Genomic DNA, 18,343 nt, shown 5'->3' on the forward strand with positions numbered 1-18,343 from the left:
TGCTTTCTTTATCACGAAGTACTTGCAGTACCGGCGGTAAGATTTTTCTTAATGTGCTGTTGTAAAAAATCAAACGCTTTATAAGTAAATAAGACAGCTGTTGTCAGAACTGCAAAGGAGGAGTTAGCTCGCTGAGCTGAGCATCTGTAGCAGCCTCCTCAGGGTGAAGGAGGGAGAAATAGAAGACCTGTTAGGTCAGTGGGTCCCTTGAACAGGAGCAGATCTGCCTGAAATCTCTGGGAGGGGGAGATCTTGTTCTGACCTGCACTGAGGGTCCTGGGTGTTGTTCCATGAAGTACTTAATGATGTTTCTGTCCTTTCCTCCTCAGCGGGTGCCTGGATGAGGCGCTGAGCTGCTGGGGATCAGTGCGCGGTGTCGGAGGGGCCCTTCGGCAGCTGACATGTGCAGCTGCCTGTGTTTTGGCACAGCGTGGGTGGCTGGAGCAGCATCAGCTGTTCTTGCTAGGCCAAGGATTTGGGAATCGGAGGGTAACGGGAAGTTGTCATTTGTAATCACCCCCCCTTTCAGGAGGAGGAGCAGGTGGGCTGGTGATGAGGCTGTTGGTGTGCACAGATCTTCTGTCCATCTTCCCTAAAGCACGTGCTGTTGCTTGCACGTATCCTGTCAGGAAAACCCTCCACCCAGCTAGAGCTCCGAGAAAAAAGCCTGTTCTCGGACCACTTGAGGTGGGGAAGGCTCAGCTTAAGGGTCTGCTTCCTCTGATCATCCGTGAGGCTAAGCTGTAACTGCTTGCAGCTTTTAAAATCCCAGCGATGTGAAATTCCAGCAGGTCTTCTCTTCCAGTTTCCCACACCTCAAAGCCCTGCCAAACAGCCCGTGGGCTCCCCTTTCTCCTTCTAAAAACGCACATCTGCGCAACGAGAGACCTCGGAGGCTCGGTCTGGCCCTGCCAGTTCAAAACAAACCGGGACTGTGGTGGTGTGAATTAGGTGGGTGCCTTGCTCTGCGTGATTTATGTGCCTTGTGGTAGAGTGGTACAGCTGACTTACGCTGTCAGATGCCCCGTAAGGGCCAGAGGGGACAGAAGGGAAAAAAAGCCTTAGTCATGGCTGTCTTCCTTCCTTCCTCCTCTCTTTGCTGCCCTCACCGTGAGTGCAATCATCAGATGACCTTGCCTCAAGCCTCTGTCAGGTTCCTCTTTTGGCAAGAGCAGTGGTGCAGGGCTGAAGCGGACTCCTTCCTCCTGCCATCGCTCTGCTGCTTCACGAGCAGGTCTCGGGGCTGTCCCCTCTTCCTCTGCTTGCCCTTTTAACAGGAAGGGGCCCAGATGATTTTCGTGGGGAAGGAGCTCCCCAGCCAGTACAAAGAAGCCTTGCGTGAAGTCAAGGGATGAGACTGACCACGTACCATCAGTGAGTTGTGTGCGGATCGCTGTTTCTAGAGAGCGCTGGACACTGGCGCAGGTGAGGGAGGATGTCAGCTGTACAAAAGAAGTGATGTTTCCGTGGCAGCAGGAACAGGGAGTCTTCCTGAGAGCCAAGGTCTTGATGACCAGCTTTCAAAAGGAGGGGGGAAAAAACCACAACCACTCCATTCACTTAACAGGGGAAGAAACAAAGGTGTTGGTTGTTGAACCCTGTGCACCAAATGTCTGATAGCTGTGTTTTTTTTGCCTTTTTAAGGAAACCTCACCTGCAGGTAGAGTGGTGGCAACTCCACTGTTAGCTCTGCTGGAGTCCTGGTAACGTGGGCACTTTATATGGAGGCTCTCACATCAGAAGAGGGGAGGTGTTTACCCTTGTCCTTTTAATACCCTGCAGTGAGTAAGCAGAAAAATGTCAAACAAAGGATGACTGAAAGGGAAAGCGAGCATTAAGTGAGATTAAGCACTAAATTGAAATGCTGTTGTTCAGCCAAAATTGTTCCTCTGTCAGCTTCAATTTACGGCTGCAGAGGGACCACTTACGTTCCTGTTAAAGGTAGCGAGTGTCTTCAGAGCCCCTCGGATCTGGGTTTGTATTAGCATTAGCCAGAGAGGCTGGAGCCTTTGATCAAAAACCTGTCGTGGAGGCAGCACTTCCCAGCACAGGTCCTCTCCTCTGAAGGTCTGCAGGAGCAGACAAGCTGCCCGTAACTGTCTAATCTGGCTCTCTCCTGCAGGTGCAGTGTCACTCCTGCCGTTTTATTTCTCCTCTTCTTCCTTTCCCTGTGGCTAAGGGAGCTGAACGGACACGTAGCTGTGTGCCAGCCTTGGCAGCAAAGTGTGACGCGAGCTATCGCTGGTGTAGAACGTGGCTGCCCTGCTGCGGAAACATCTGTGTCTGGCAGAGGTAGGGCTGGCTGTGTGAACTTCTCAGCTGTGGCTACAAGTGGTGGCCATCAGCTGCCCGAGGCTGCAGCTGGTTGCCCTTCGGGGAGGGGAAGTGCAGTGAAGAGCGTGCTGGCTGGCACCTTGGGCTGTTGTCTGCCCCTTTCTGATGGGGAACAAGCTCTCGCTGTCTATCAGAAACCAGCGCTGGTATGAACGCCGTCGCTGAGGGGTGCAGCTTTCCTGTTTCACCGGCCGATTTCTCCACTGCAGAATCAGAGAGCAAGCAGCGAGTGTCCTCGGGTGCTGACAGGCAGCGGAGTGCCCCGACAGCGGGTGCGCTGCCTTGGTGAGCCTGAGGTGCTCCAGTGACTCCTGCCCAGCGGAGCTCCTCTGTGGGAAGGAAGGTGCTGAGCCGCAGCCAGCAGCGGGCTCTGAGCTGTCCCTCTGCTTCGAGCCGAGCCTGCTGTGCTTAAAACCTCCATGGGCACTTTGCATGTGCATGTAGCGTGTGAGTGTCAAGAATCGTTACTGTAATTGAAGCTTTAGCTCAAGAATGATTATTAATTTAGATCTAATTATTGCAGGAAGATTACTTACACAGATGAAGTCTCGTTGATAGCAATACAGCTAACATTCTCCTATGCGCACACAGTTTCTGCGCCTTCTCCTGGTGTTATTCTCATCCTTCTACTGGCTTCTGAGGCTGCTAACGTCACGGTGGTGGTGGCAGGGGTGTTGAGAGCAAGTTGGTGGTATTGTGACCCCTTTTTGGGGAGGAATGTGCTGTTGGTGGCTTCTTCATCACTTTAGGATCTTTAGGATCCTCTTCATGTGTTTGCTAACATGCTTTTTACCCCTTTGCCTTTTCTTTCATTGGTCTGCAAGCTCCATGTTACACTCATTCACTATATTTAGCACCTTTATGTGTGTTAGTTCCAATTTCTTTGCTCTGTTACCTCTGAAATCCAGTTTGGTCCCGCTGTGGGTCTCTGCTGATTGACTTCCTCATAGCTGTGGGGTCTCAGCTTGGAGCAGTGGCAATACCCTGCTGCAGGATCACAGAGGCTGGGGAGCAGCTTGCAGCTTGCTGTGGGTGGTGGGAGAGGTTAGAAGAGGCAGAAAGCAGACATCTTTTCCTCTTTTGCTTTCCCTTCTGTAGCAGCTAGAGGGAGTGGGGCTTTGTCAGAGCCTTCCAAGCTGAACGGTGCACAAAGGGATGTGACCTGGGCTGGATTTGGTGTTTTGGTCAGATGCTTCCCCTGTGCTTCTCTGGGATCAGAGCCCATGCTGGTCTCACTTAGTGAGGAAAAACCTTGAAAACCTTGAGAGAGAAAATTTGTAAGTAACACTTCTTAGCTGTAATTTAGCAGAGCAAAGCAGCGTGTTTCAGCTCCGCCTCAGAGGCGTTGTTCATGTCTGTTTTGCTTTGTTTAACTTTTTGTAAGGTACTTAAATTAAGCTAATAGCGGGAGTCCGAAGCTGAGCAAAATTTAAACCTGCTCATCCAGCTCCTCAGCTGTTCTCAGCCCAAACACACCGTGGTGTTTGAACGGCTGGCATAACCCGATGTAGTTGAGCATGCCTCGAAAGCTTTGCCGTGTCTTAAGGAGCATCAGAAAGAGGCTGAAGGAAAAAGCAGCGATGATTCCCCTGCCCGCAGACTAACAGCTGTTGTTGGCCAACCTGCTGTCTCTTCTGTGAGCTCTGGTAGCTGTGTACAGAGCCGAGCTTTGCCTGAACGCAGGCTTCAGTGGGCAGGAGCAGATCAGGGCCTGCTGTCTCCACAGCACCGCCCAGACCTGGGCGAGGTGGTCCCTGAGGATCATCCCCGAGCAGCTGAGCGCTGCCGGGGTGAGGAGCTTTGAGAGCCTGCTTCCCAGGGCTGGGGAAGGAGCCTTGTTTAAATATCGACTTCCCTGCTGCCAGCTGTCACCCTCTTGGCAGAAGACAGACAGGCTGTTTTACTGCAGCGTGCTCTGCTTTGAGCCTTGAGCTTTTAAAGCACCTGTCCTGCTGTGCTGCCTCTCCTTGCGAGCCGATTGCAGTGTTGTGCTCTGCGACTTTGTTTTAGAGGGGATTTGATCTCGAGTAAGAGGATAGACCCTTGATCTGCTCTTTGAAAGTGTATTTTCTGCAAGGAAGCTGGGACTTTTGTCTCAGGCTTGGTATCCTGAATGCGGTACAGAAGCTTTTGGTATTTCCTTCAGATCCTACTGCGTCCCGCTCTGCGGTTCTGGCTTGGGGATGGTGACGTGAAGGGGATGGATTGGCAAGCAGCACCGCTGTGGCCAAGCTCCTTATTTTAGCTCACTTTCCTCCCTACCTCTCAGCACAGTGGTTTCTTGAATTCTAGCTTTCCCCTGAAGATCACTTTGGACAACACTGGGAGCCTTGAGCAAGGTGGGGAGAGTTCAGGGCTAGGACTGAGGGGTCTCCTGGGAGCTCTGTTCCAGCCTGGGGCGCTGCCCCCTCCGATACAGCCAGCCCCAGCGCAGTGACCTGGACTGAGTTCCTGTCTTTTCTTCTTCCAGGACGACTTGAGTGTCTGCCTGGCGGGTACCTGTTTGTTCTTGTTCTTCAAGGGTTTGTCCTCTGGCTTATGACAGCCAACAGACCAGGCTGGTTCTTCAGGAGCCCCAAGCAGCTGTAGCACAGTTCCCCAGCTACAGTGTGTGCAGACTGACAGCTGGGAGCAAGCCCCTTGAGGGCTGGAGGGAAGGGATGTCATCCGGGGGACCTGGGCAGGCCTGGGAGGTGGGCCTGTGTGAACCTCATGGGGTTCAGCAAGGCCAAGTGCAAGGTCCTGCGTCTGGGCTGGGACAATCCCAAACACGAATACAGGCTGGGCGGAGAACAGATTGAGAGCAGCCCTGAGGAGAGGGACCTGGGGGTGGTGGTTGCTGGCTCATGTTGAGCTTCTCATCAATGCATGCTTGCAGCCCAGAAAGCCAACCATGTCCTGGGTTGCATCAAAAGCAGCGTGGCCAGCAGGGCGAGGGAGGTGATTGTCCTCCTCTGCTCCGTTCTTGTGAGACCCCACCTGGAGCCCTGTGTTCAGCTCTGGGGCTCAGAGCAAAAGAAGGACACAAGTATTAGAGTGAGTCCAGAGGAGGGCCATGAGGATGATCAGTGATCTGGAGCCCCTCTCCTGTGAAGACAGGCCGAGGGAGTTGGGGTTTTTCAGCCTGGAGAAGAGAAGGCTCTGGGGAGACCTTACAGCGGCCTGCCAGAGCCTAAAGGGGGCCTGCAGGAAAGCTGGGGAGGGACTCTGTGTCAGGGGGTGGAGTGATAGAACAAGGGGGAGTGGCTAAAAGAGGAGAGATTTAGATTAGGAACAGGTTAACTAGAACAGGTTGCCCAGAGAAGCTGTGGGTGCCCCATCCCTGGTGGTGCTCAAGGCCAGGCTGGATGGGGCTTTGGGCAACCTGGTCTGGTGGGAGGTGTCCCTGCCCATGGCAGGGGGTTGGAGCTGGGTGGTCTTTAAGTTCCCCTCCAACCCATGTGATTCTACAACATGCAAGTGCTTGAACTTGCCTCTCTTCAGTACCCGGACCCAGTTTTTACCTCTCAATGCAGAATGAAAAATTGTGAGTTGCATTATTAATAGTTAGTTAGATTCTGAGCACTTTCTGTGCGCATGGCAGAGCTACCAAACCTGGTGTAACAGTGGTGTGCAGGGCATTATTAGCTAGACCACTCCTCAAGCATACAGGTTGGAAGGTTTACCAGACTAATCCATTAAAACAGTTCATTACGTGGACTGGAGCGTGACCGTATTTTGGGTGGGTTAGGATAGATGTGTTTTTTATGTTGTGAAATGGGGCATGTGATGGGTGAGCTTGTGCAATAGGAAGTGATGCTAAATGCAGACTTCAGTGCAAACCCTAAGAGTAAAGCTTTTCACTGCTCCTTGATGTTGAGATCCAGCTCAAATACTGTGAGGCTCTCGTATTTCAGTAAAATAAATGGTTTGACTTGCTCTACTTACTTCCCTTTAGAAATATAAGTAAGGATACTGGAGATCAGCTTATCCAAGTATGTTGATGTTTAGGAAAACTTGCCTTTAAATGGAGTAGACTGGGACAGAATTATCATGTGTAAATACACGAATACTACTTGGAAATCTTGGCTTGAGATCAATACTCTTCTCATCCGAAGGAATTTCCCATTTAGGTAGTGAAAAGGCAAATACAAATTGCCTGCAATGTCACCCAGAGACAGAAAGTGGTGTCCTGTCCAAAGGCAGGTCTGATGGAAGGGGGGATGCTCGAGTTCTCCCAGGATCTAGAAATCCTTAAAAGCTTTCCCCCCCTTGGCATGAAATCATCTCTGGACAAGGTTTCTTGACCCTCTTCTTCACCTTCTTCTGCTATTGGAGTGATTAGTGTTTTATGGCTGTCTGTTGATTCATGTGACAGCAACATCTCCGTGGGCTAACCATTCTGTTTAATTTACTGTCCTAGTCTGACGTGGAGTAAGAGCAAATGTCTCTTAACAGGATTTACTCAGCTCAAGCAGCATTAAAAGTCATTCAAGGACATATCAATCAGATAAAGTCTCAGAATACTTATTAATATAGTGGCAACCTCAGTGGTCGTATTACTTTAAGGGTAGGCGCGTTAACTGCGTTATATTTAACACAAACAAACCCCCCTGCACTGGCTGGTTTTTGTAAGCAAATCGCTCCTGGCTTGTTGCACGCACAGCTGCAAGATTCTGTCTCGTCTCTTTAATGAGATTAAGAGCAGGGCAGAAACACTCGAGCCCCGCATCTTGACCAGTCTGCAGCAGTGGCAGAGCACATCACGGCGTCTCTTTGCCAGTAGCAGCTGCTGCGGTGAAGTAGTTAGGAAGCACTGCAGGAATCCCTGCTGCCCAGCTGGGTATGCCATGTGGTGGTGGGGGCAGGTGGCAGCCAAAGCCCCGCCGGAGTGGGACGCTGCAAGCACTGCATGTTTGTGTGGGTGGCAGGTAAAATTCCGGACTTGTAAAGGGGGTTGGTCATGTCCCGTGTTTGCTGCTGCAGAGAGAAAGCACGACTTACTCTGTGCTCTCAAGGGAGAGGTGCCCAGGACCAGGGAACTGCTGTGTCGGTGGTGCTGCTGTGCAGAAGCATGGAGATGGTTCTGGTAGCCTCGTGGTGCGATGTCGGCATGCCTGTGTTAGCTCCTCTTTCCCTAAGTTTGCGTGGGCCCACCAGAACTCTGCACCGGGTAAGAAAGGTAGATGAATAATATGGGCTTGTCTTCTCTACAGGCGCTTCTGCGTGGATAAACTACAGTAACTGGCTCCGTGTCCATTGTCTGCCTGTAGGTACCTCGTGGAAGGGCTGATTCCCTGGAGGGTTTGTGGCAAAAAGCGTTGCTGGGCTGGAGACGGGATTTGACTGCTTGGTGACAGAGATGGCGAGACCTGGTGCATGTTCTTAAAGCCTGGAGATCCCTGGAGTTTGTGCGTGATAGATATATGGGGTATACTGTACCAATGCACTTCTCCTGCTGGCTAGGTGGGGTTTTACAATTAAGAGTGTTTAACACTGTCACCTCAGATAAACTGATACTGAAATTGTTAATAGAACTTCTACACAGCTTGCTGATTGCTGTTGTGTGTTGTAGACATTAAACTTCAAGTGTTATGCAATAATAATAGCAACTAGATTTCACTTGTTTGACAGCACTAATCTAAATCTTAAGTTTGGTTAGGCAAGGCCTGAGAAGGGAAGAGAAAATCGGCAAGTGTATCAGCTTGGTATTTGCTATCGTATTGGCTGACTTGGCAAAACGTTTATCTTTGTAGTGGGTAACTGAGTAAGGAGATGGTGCAGCAGGAGAGAAGCTTAACTGTGCAAGCAGTAACTTCTGAGTGGAAGTTCTGGCAAAAAAAGTACGCTTTTACAACTTCGTGGTATTCAAGAGCATGGTGTGACTGAAAGGAGTCATAAGACTTGAGAAATTAGAAAGGTTTGTGCTTCTCAAGGGGAGCCACTTGAAAGTAACTGATGTCCTAGGAACCTGAGCATAGCTTTAGTTTGTTGGGTGTGTGTACAATAAGGGCTAGATTTGGCTGTAAATTTTAAAATTCACTTCCACATCTTAATACATATTTATTGGGGGTATGCAGGGGGCTTAAGCTTGGGCTCCGGGAAGAAAGGGTAATAGAAGACTGGGTTCTTGTTCACTTTTGTAGTTTCTAGAGGTTCTGGGTTATTCCGGAACATGGGTGTGTGGTGTCTCCTGTCTTGTTTCTTTGTCCTCACAGAAGGCTCTTTAGCCAAGTGTTAAGTCATGGTCTTGCAAAAATGTCCTGTTCCAAGTACCTTCAGCTGAATTCTGATATATTGTTAGGGTATGTTTTAACCCAGCTGGCTGTGTGAGCCTGGAGGAGGGCAGGGTGGGATTTGTTAGGGCTCATTAAATGCCTGCCCGTTGCAGCAGCCCACCTGCATGTTGCTGTGCTCTGACCGTTTCTGGGCAGCTCGGCCTGGGTTGTTAACGACGGCCATGTCCTCAGCACAGAAGGGACTTTGCAGCCCTCTGGAAGGGCGTGCTAACACCTCCGGCTGGATGGGCGTGTGTTGGAGGTTCTTCGTCCAGCCTTGGTCTGGACCAAGGCAATCTGCTAGGAGACCGTGATGGCAAGAGCTAGGGGAAGTTGCTGGAGGAATAAAGGACGCTGCAGCGAGGTGGGTGGAGAACAAACTGTGGAGTTGAGATGGGAATTCAAAAACTCAGCTTCAGTCTGGTTTTCTGAGGCTCTGTTTAATCAGTGGATAAAGGAGGAGAGGCTTCTGCTTCAAACAGCACGAGGCAGCTTTAGCATAGTGGTACTGACAGGTAACCTGTCTTCCAGCTTTTCTGCGTTATAAGGGTACACTCTTCCTGTTGAAGAGGTGGATGCTCACTTGCCTTCTGGGGAACGGCGCCCAGGGAGGCACGAATGGCTTTCTAACACATTGGCCAGGAGGTACTTCTGTGTTAAAGGTCTGAAATCAGGTAGCGTACCCAACAAGCTGCCCCCTCGTTCATTATTGTGAACAAAATGTAAGGCAGCTCTCTTTGTGTAAATACAGGCGGCTTTTTCCAGAATCTGTCTCAGTTAGACTGCTCAGGTACCTGTTGCCTGCAGGCTCCTCACTGAAAGCAGAAGTCTCTGCTGCTGTGATGTACCTGGCTTGTCTGAAGGTGCTTCCAAGCAAATAGCTCCCTGCCGTGGTACAGCACGCACCTGATGGCTGCCAGCAGGGATCTCAGAGCACTTCTGGCATGTTCCCAGAGGTCAGCAGAGAAAATATTCCTCTGCCACCCTCACGGTCCGGCCGTGCGAGGGAGCTGCACCTGGTTACAGCAGTGCCCCAGGGATGCTGTGGGAGCTGTGTGGGGCGCCACCGGGGAAGGTCTCCGTGCCTGGAGCTGTGGATGTGCAGTCTGACTCTGACACGAAGCTCAGAACTGAGGAGCTCACTTGTGACCGTGCTTGGCGGAGTACCTCTGAGCCCTGTTTGTGGCCAGTTGTGCGCTGCTTGGTTGCATAGGTGCTTCTGGTACTGCCGCCTGCTGTGCTTCTGTCCCTCATAGCACATTTACACCCTTTGCTGTGCCAAATCCAGGAGCTAACTCGGTAACTACATGGTGGGAGTTAGTCCGTACCTCGAGCACTGACAGCGTTTGCTGGCATTACTAAACAGTCTTGCTAAGGCTACAGATGTTGCTTTTTTTTGTGCCCTGCCTTTTAAGTTTCATAACGCACGATTCAGCCTAATCAGTAACTCAGTCTGCTTTGTATCTATCGCTTCCAGCACCGGTTTGTGGTAGGACCTGATGCTGTGAGGTTAGCGCTGTGGGCTTCCAGAGCTGCTTTCCAGAGACAGAAGTGCCGGTGTGCAGCTGCAAGAGGCAGGCCGAAGAGCACAGAAGATCAGAGCTGCCTTCTGGGGGAAGCTGGGAGTCGTTCCAATCAAACGCACTCTAGTAAAGCTTTTAATTAGATTGCAAAGTTACATGCTCAAACTTTAAAACAGTGCTGTTCCACACCACAGCCTTCTTTCTCCCTAATCTCTTCCAACTGCCCTCTAGCTGCAGCTCAGCAATATTCTTCTCACGTTTTTCCCCGTTTGTCTCTGCGCGGGGGATCAGAGTCTCTAGAGAATGGCAGCGGAGCTGGGATAAGCAGCTGAAATCCAAATAACTAAACACAAATTCCTCTAAAACCTACCTGGCAGGGTTTTGACTTGGTTAATCTTGTTTGGAAATGTTCCTCTGTGTTCTCAGAGTTTGGCCTGGCTTCTCCAAAGGTCGTGCGGTGCCTACCTGGTGACTCACTCAGGGGTGCCGGTTACAGCGTCCGTTGGCCTGGGCTCTTGGTGTGGGCTGGAAACATTTTTCACCTGTTATTGCTGGAATGGACAAACATGATTGTTCTGGCCTCTGAGACACAGAACTTTGCATTGAGGCAGGGATTTCTCCCTAACAAAAACCTTAAATGCTAGAGGAGATGGCTTCAGAAGGTAGTGGAGAAGCTGTGCGAATGCAAAGGCTTTTATCTGACATAAACAGGCTGCGGATCTTACCATGGCATCATCTTGTCTAGCTGCACAATATGCTGGAGCATGGATCCAATGGATCTAATCCTTCGCAACATGTCAGGAAATTAGTCTGTAATTGGATTGGGAGGAGGAAAGATGAGAACTGCTGCCTCAGCTGTCTGAAACGCTGCAGGCTGAGACTCTGGTCTTAAAAAAGGCGCAGTGCCAGTAACCTGGTAATCATGATCTCAAAAGCACCCGTGTTACAGGACAAGACATCTTGGGAGGTTCTAATCTGGTCATTCTAACAGATTTGTTTTTTAATATGGATGAATGAAGACAGTTTAGTGTGAGAAAATGTTGAAGGAGCTATTTCTATACAGAGAACCCTCCCAGGCAATGTTGTCACATGCAGATTTCATCTAGAGGAAGTCTTGGGGGGAGGCTGAAGTATTGGAATGAGGATGGTGGCGGTGAGTTGTCTTCTAGCAGCATCCAGCAGACACCTAAATCTCCATGCCCAGGTCTGCTGGCTGTTACTGACAGGCTGTAGAAGCCTGAACTGTTACTGTTCAATAACTGCTAGATCTCCACAGCTCCACTTGCCCCATGAGCAAATCTTGTGGGCTGAAAGAACTTCCCCTTTTTAAAGGAAGGGGGACAGAGCACAGCATGGAAATTAGAGCATAAATGCACCAGTTTAAGGCTTGCTGAGTGTCTGCATTTGTCCTATTGCTTCATGGCATCGCATCTTTTCCTCTTAGTGCAGTCTTAAGGCCTCGGATCAGGCGCTGAAAGGCTTTACTTGTCCGTAAGGTGGCAAGGCTTTGAAGATCAAACTGATGCTACAGAGCCTATGCTGGCTTAAGGTGCTTAAGTGGCTTTTTAGCTCTTGTGATGGCTGATGTCCTGTGAAGCTCTGGAGTGGAGACAGGAGCCTCACTGTTGCTGCCTGGTTGGGACGAACCTGTGCGAGCTGGGGGTGAGGGAAGACCTAGCTGGAAGTCCTTGCCCTGTTTGCTGTTACTAGAAAGCCTCTTCAGTGCTATTATTCTCTTTTTCTCTGCTCCCCAAAAGCTAACTCCCCTTTCCATTCTTTGGTAGAGCTCTTTGTCCCTTCACCCCACCCTCTCCTGCTTGCTGAATGAAGTGCCGAAGTCATGGCAGGCTTGCCTGAAGGATGGGCTGTGGTGCACATTTGGCATCTGTGTGCTTACATGGGAAATGCAGGATGCTGCAGGTGCCCGTGCACTGGCAGGGCTCATTTGGTTATGCACAGATTTTGGGGACTGATTACTTGCATGGCTTTATCCACAGTACTGTTGGGATCCTGATCTAGAGTAGCCTCTGTGCTCCTCCAAACCCAAGGCACTGGTGGTAGCCTTTGCATTTTGAATTTCACTCTGTGTGAAACACTACTGAGCATACAACGTAATTCCTTCAAAGCCTGGAGGTGGCTCTCAGTCGTACTGTAGCTGGGTTTCCTTCCTTTAGAGAAAGGGGGGTGTAACTCTTCCAGGTACAAACTGTTCTCCTGCGAGACCTCCCATGTGAAAAGCAGGCTCTCTGAAAGGCTGCCCTAATGGCTTAGCTACCACCGAGGCAGAAGTGCTTTAACAGCACTGCTTTATTTGAATGGGTGCTGGCCAGCATCAGGCTGGGGAGGCAGCTATAGAGCGGGGTAGCAGATGGTACCTGAGGAAAGACCAGTGCCTGACAATGAGCAGGCAAATGTCTGGTTAATGGTGTTTGCTCAATCTTTATGGCTTTTTTAGCTGTGCAGAAGGTTCCCTCCCATACAATTCATGTGCACAATCTGTGCTACCTGGTAACGCTAAATAGTTACCTGGGAAAGCTTCAAACACTCAAGCCTTAGCAGAGTAGGTTATGGTGTGATTAATGGGGGGAAATGTGGTGGTAATGCCTCGCTGAGCCTTTCTGAGCCACTATGTGATATTCACTTGAACTTGTCAGTAATTGGTTCAAGCATCCTTGACAGAAGTAATCTACCTTCATGTCAGTCTCCTAAACACCAGCTTCTAACACGGTGTAGGTGCCTGAAGTGCCAACCTATTTGTCCTTAACATGTCAGGATAACAAAGAAGCGCAAGTTCTGGAACAGCAGAAGCATCCACAGCAAAATCTTCAGTTTAAATCTCACATGTAGTGAGCAAAACCCCACTGCTACCAGTCTCTGGAGCAAGTAAGTGCTTAGACTTTAACATCTATTGAGAAGGGCAAGGTACATTTAATAGGGCATGGCTTTGCAGCCTCAAATTGTCTTGAGCCAGCTATATGTGCTCTGAATCACTCTGGAGAGTGGGGAGGGAGGCAGGCTGTGCCATGGCATGTTTTGTTTGTGGGATGGCCCTTAACAAAGAACAAAGCTGTTCCCATAGCTTAGGGGAATCCTGATTCCTGCCGTTGTCTAGCAGTGTTCAGACCATGGAGGGCTAGAGGTGACCTGGCTGAGGTGACCGAGGAAGAGCCTCGTTTGGGGGGACATCTTCCTCCATAACCAGGTAGGGGGAGAACGAGAGGGGAGAGAGGCTCGCATCAGCCTCCTGCTCTCACCCACAGGCACCTTTGTGAACTGTTTAGGTGGCTTGGTGGGGAGGTGCTACAGCAACCTGTGGCCACTCCGAGCTAATTAACCTGAGCAAAGAGGCTGTGCGTAAGCCCAGGTAGAAGAAGAATTCAGTCTTTCACCTGGAGGCTTAGGTCTGTAACCCAACAAACGTTCCCTGTAAGCTGAAGCTATGTCCTGGCGGTGGGCAGTGCCCTGTACTCATCTCTCAGGCCGCAGTGAGGGTGCGTGGTGCACACGTGTGCCTGTGCTGCAGCAGGTGGCCGGGTTGGTAATCTCCGACCGGCGAGCCAGGTGCCAGTAGGGATGTGAGACTGATTTTTGCATGGCAAAGATACAGGAAGAGTCCCAGATTGAGTTTAGTCCCATGCCATCTATTGAAAAAACAGTACAGGGCGTTTCCTGTGAGTGACAGGAACATAAATGTTGACTCTCATACGTGCCCATGTCCAGGAAATGGGATTCCTGCTCATTAGCAGGCATGAATGGATCATAAGATTTTTTTCCTCTAATAGCACGTTAGGACAGCTACAAGTAGCTCGCATCGATTAGCTTGCCGTGAGCGATTCTCTGGGGCTGTTAAGCTGCTGGTGGTAAACTCACTTTCGTGCTTTCCCTGGTCAGGAGAGTGGTGGTAGAAAACATTCGGCTTTCCAGTACGCCACATCTAATAGCTTGTCCTCGTGTCTAATCCAGGTAGCGCAGCGGCTCCTGGGCTGTGTCTGCTGAGCTGCGCGAGCAGAGGCTGCAGGGCACCACTGGCGGCGCTTCGCATCGGTGCGCTGGCTTAACAGATGCTGCCCGGCTGCTGCAGCTCGGTTGTGCTTCTCTGCTCTTTCTGGGTGCTTTAACTAGAGCCTGCGACCGAAGCTTTGAACTTTTTTTGGGTGAACTTCACAATGTTTCTGGCCGCTGCTGCAGTCACGCGTCAGAAATGCAGAGGGACATTGTGTTTTCTTCTTTTGAGTGGTTTCAGGAAATAGCAGAGCTGTATTTCGGGCTTCTGTGCTCTCATTGTTAGGAGCCTGCAGGTAGCCTGCACCAGAAACCAAAGCAGGCCTGCAGCCTAAAGGAGCTGCTCTTTAATTAGCCCAAAGGCCTGCTCCTGCAGTGGAAATGAGAAGCTAAAACTCAAGTGGTGCGCTTTCTTCTGGTACCCCTGGGGGATTCATTGACTTGGCTGTGCTGCAAGGCTCCTTCACTTCTGTGGCTCTGAGCAGAGAGCGGCCTCGCGTCTCCGATCAGCGTTGTTTTAAAACATGGCTCCTGTGGCGGAGGAAAAGGTTAACTTCCATTTGGTTATTCTGCGTGCAGGCTGTGGCTCAGAGCCCAGGTGAAGGCGTGGAGATGGGAGAGCTCAGTTACGGAAATCATTGCCTAGCTGTGAAAGCGATCTGTCTCGTTAGTAAATTGTTTGCTTTTCAGTGAAAAGGGCTGACCCTGTGTGTGGGGGGGATCAGTGAAGCGCTGCAAAACCGTGCTGAGTGCCCCTCTTAGGTAAGAACAACGTCTGCTTCCCAGAGCTAAATACTAAATGCATAATGTGAAGTCAGATTGCTTGTGCAAGTTGATTTCTTCATAGTACATGTGTCAAAACATCAGTACATCTCCTCAGGGCCGTGCGTTCCAGCGGTACCGGTTCCTGGCGTAAGGCTGGCTGCTCCGAGTGCCTCTGGCTGACGCACCAAGGGCATGGGGCAGTGCACTTCAACAATGCCTTTTTTAAAAAAAAGGGGGGAAAAAAGCTCCAAACACAGCTTCGTAGGTAGGTGTGAAGCCCTCATGGGCAAATACCGTAGAGCACGTCTTTGCCTCCGTGAAGCTGGGTAGTGTCTCTAGCGTAGCCTTTGAGACGAGCGCTGCTCTGTCACCTCCTGAGCTCGCAGTGTGGGGCAGCAGAGCCTGGCTTCTGGCACCGGTCCCTCACAGCTGGAGAGACAAGAGTTACACGGGCAGAATTTTCCATTAATCAGAGGAAAAAGTCCTACACAGATGGCATATAGGATAGATTACGGCTAGTAATCCTTTTGTGTCCTAGAAGATTAAGGATATCCTGGTGTGGCTGCTGTCAGCTGACCTTTTTTTATTTAAATGATTGAAAATTCTTGATGCCGTTCTTGCAGTAAGGGCGAAGGTTTCTCCATTCCCAGCGCACGGCTCCTGGGCTTCTGTTTGTTAAAGGCACGGTCTGTTTAAGTCCAGCCCCAGTTATAAATTTACAGGAACTCAACTTTGTGCCATGTAAACAGCAGAAGCTACGGCGTGGTTAAGAAATTACTTGCCGGACGGCTCTATCAAACACGGGAGAGGTGTCAGCTGAGTTTTATGAGGAGGTTCGGTGAGTGCCAGGTGAAGAAACGAGGGCTGAGGAAAGTCTTGTGGCCGCCGAAAGCCAAGATGCTTCCTTCGGCAGCAGCAGAGGGCGGCTACGTGCTCTGAGCTTTCTGACATGGATCTGTCCGAGGATTACAAATCGCCCTTCGATTTCAACTCGGGAGTGGACAGAAACTACCTTTACCTCTCGCCCGGCATAAACCTTTCTCCGCCTGGGTCGCCGACACTGACGAAGTCTGGTAACTTCCTGCTCTTTCTTTATTACAACTGCATGTGGGAAGCTTAGTGGCTAGTATCTGTAGAAAGGATCTACTCGTATTAAGAATCTGTGACTGGGCTGAAAGGCAAGCGTAAGTAAAGTTAAGTACTGCTGTTATCTGTGGTGGTCTGTGGGCTTTGGGATCTCATCTAGGTAATATCTTGTGTGCATCTACCACCTTTATCTTATTTATTAACTCTGTAGAAAGGCAGTTCGTGGGGAAACAAAGCAAAAAATTAGGAACTTCTCCAAGATTGATGTAGCCAGACTAGTTTGACAATTAGATTTTTATTTTTTTTTTTTTTTGGAGGGGGGAAGTGTAGGAATTGTATACTTAGACTATCTGGAGCTCTGAAATTACACTACCTGTTGCTGCCTGAGTATTAAAAAAAACTTCGCTGGTTGACAAAAACGTCCTGTAAAACCTCAACTCTCCTCACTTAGCATGCTCCGGAGGAAGCAGCTGTTACGTGCTGCGCTGCGGCAGCAGGTGCCTAGTGCTGAACCTGAGCAGCTCCCAGCTGGTGACCTGGTGTGCAGAGTCCAGCAGCCATGCCTCCTGACACAGCCCTGCCTGCTTCTTACCTCCTGTGTTTCTTGCTGCTGGACACAATTGATTCTGTGGAGTAATGAAAAACACTGAAGGCTTAGCCCTCCTTCCAGCATGACAAAGCAAAACTAAGTTAGAGGTGATGGCTTTTTTTTTTTTGTGGGCTTGTTCTTGCACCCCTGGGGAGCGTCTGCGTGAACTGAACCAAACCTCTGCATGACCTAGATGAGCTGCAGGGCGCTGAGGAGCAGTGGTCAGCTCTAGCTCTGCACCTTGTCCTTCTTTGAAAGGGGGAGCAGCAGTCCTCAGTATCTAGTGGTGATGCATCACAGTAAGTGGCAACCTTTTTGCTGTTTTCTTTTTCATTCACTTTGGTTATATGATTGGTGGTTGGGAGAAGCCAAAGAATTCTCTTCCCTGAAGCTGAAAAAATGGGACTGGCCTTTTTACTGAAAGGGAAAGCACTTCAAATTTGATCTTTCTTATATGTTGTGAAATAAATCCCCTCTGTAGCCACATCATATTCAAGTCTTATAAATTTAAGATCATTCCGGCAGCTTGTTCTTCTGAGCTCTAACAAGTACCTTTAGCTTTTTCTTTCACTTTCCCAACTATGTAGTGATCATCAGACACTGGGAATGAGTGTTTTGGCACAGAAGGTCTGTCTAAAGATAAGGTTTTGTAAAGGCTAACCCTTCCCCACCCAAAAGGTTGCTCATCTGAAGTGACCAGTGCTTCCTTAAATGGCTTGTGTTTGTTGCTAATCTCTGACTTCAGGCCAGGAAGTGGTAGGAACTTCAGGTCAAGATGGGTAACAAACTTGGGCTGAAAACTGCAAAGCACAGACCAAAACCTGAGTGTAAACAGAATGCTTCATCTACCCTGTAAGAGGAACGTGGGCTTAAGTCTTGTTTCTTTGACTGCTCGTGATCTGCAGAGACCTAACAAACGAAGTTCTTAATGTCTTCATTTGGTTCCTTTAACTAGACCTGATAAACCGTTGGGATAACTTGTCAGTCTTAGAAAAGCAGACACCTAAAAACTGACCTTAAAATTAGGTAAGTTTTCCCAATACAGGCTAATTACTTCCAGCTACTGGATTCTCTCTACAGAATTTTCCCTCTGCTTAAGAGATTTGAAATGCTCACACTGAACTTGGTTATAGCAGGGTATCCAATGACTGAGTTTTAAGTGCTTTGCAGCCTTAAAGATGTAAGAAATAAGGCACTGTGAAATAAGAGCAGAAGCCAAGCACTGCCTTGCACTAGTGCAGATGCACCGTGTCCTGCAAGTACTGACGTGAGAGGGGGAATAATGCCAGGGTGGAGGTGAACGGTAATGGGGTGAGAGCGGAGGTGGCAGGTGTCTGCATGCTTCGAATGGGACTTAAGGAGGAGTAATATGTGGGAGTGGGACAGAAAGCAAGAAGGGGAAGGTGTGACGAGATGAACTAGGTGAGGTGTGAAGGCATCTGATTAGCAGTGACTTCCTATCTTCCTAAACCATCTGTAAGTGGGGAGGCGAGGTGAGATCTTTCCCATGCTTCTTAGCATTGAACCTCAAGTTCAACTTTGTGCTGCAAGAAGCAGCAGAAACTGCCTTGAAGCACCAATTTTCCAAAGGTAAAGTATATTCCCCAATATACTGGTTCACGCTGGAGGCAATCCAGCCTGTTTTCCTGCCTGTGAGTTCACTTGATCTATTTTTGGTGAGATAATCCAGATGACCCTTCATAACCAGATTGAGCAGCCTCTCAGCAGGATGTGCTAATGCTCTGTAGGCAGTGTGCTCTTTGGTGCTTGAAAAGCATCCGAAATTT

General features: G+C 49.7%; 1 protein-coding gene across 9 annotated transcripts in view; it reads left to right on the plus strand.

The window, feature by feature from the left end:
• TPD52 (tumor protein D52) overlaps positions 1 to 18,343 on the plus strand; it is a 43,767-nt gene that overhangs the window by 10,549 nt on the left and 14,875 nt on the right. For 2 of the 9 annotated variants that reach the window (XM_083825742.1, XM_083825744.1), the window contains exon 1: positions 15,621 to 15,954. The exons of 6 other annotated variants lie outside the window; for them this stretch is intronic. In XM_083825742.1, coding sequence (XP_083681868.1) covers positions 15,831 to 15,954 — 124 coding nt within the window. In that variant the 5' untranslated portion in view covers positions 15,621 to 15,830. Of the gene's footprint in view, positions 1 to 15,620; positions 15,955 to 16,830; positions 16,856 to 18,343 lie in introns of those variants that run through there. One more of the 9 variants, XM_083825747.1, reaches the window with a different exon arrangement.

Source organism: Anser anser (assembly GCF_964211835.1).
Source record: "Anser anser genome assembly, chromosome: 2".
NCBI lineage: Eukaryota > Metazoa > Chordata > Aves > Anseriformes > Anatidae > Anser > Anser anser.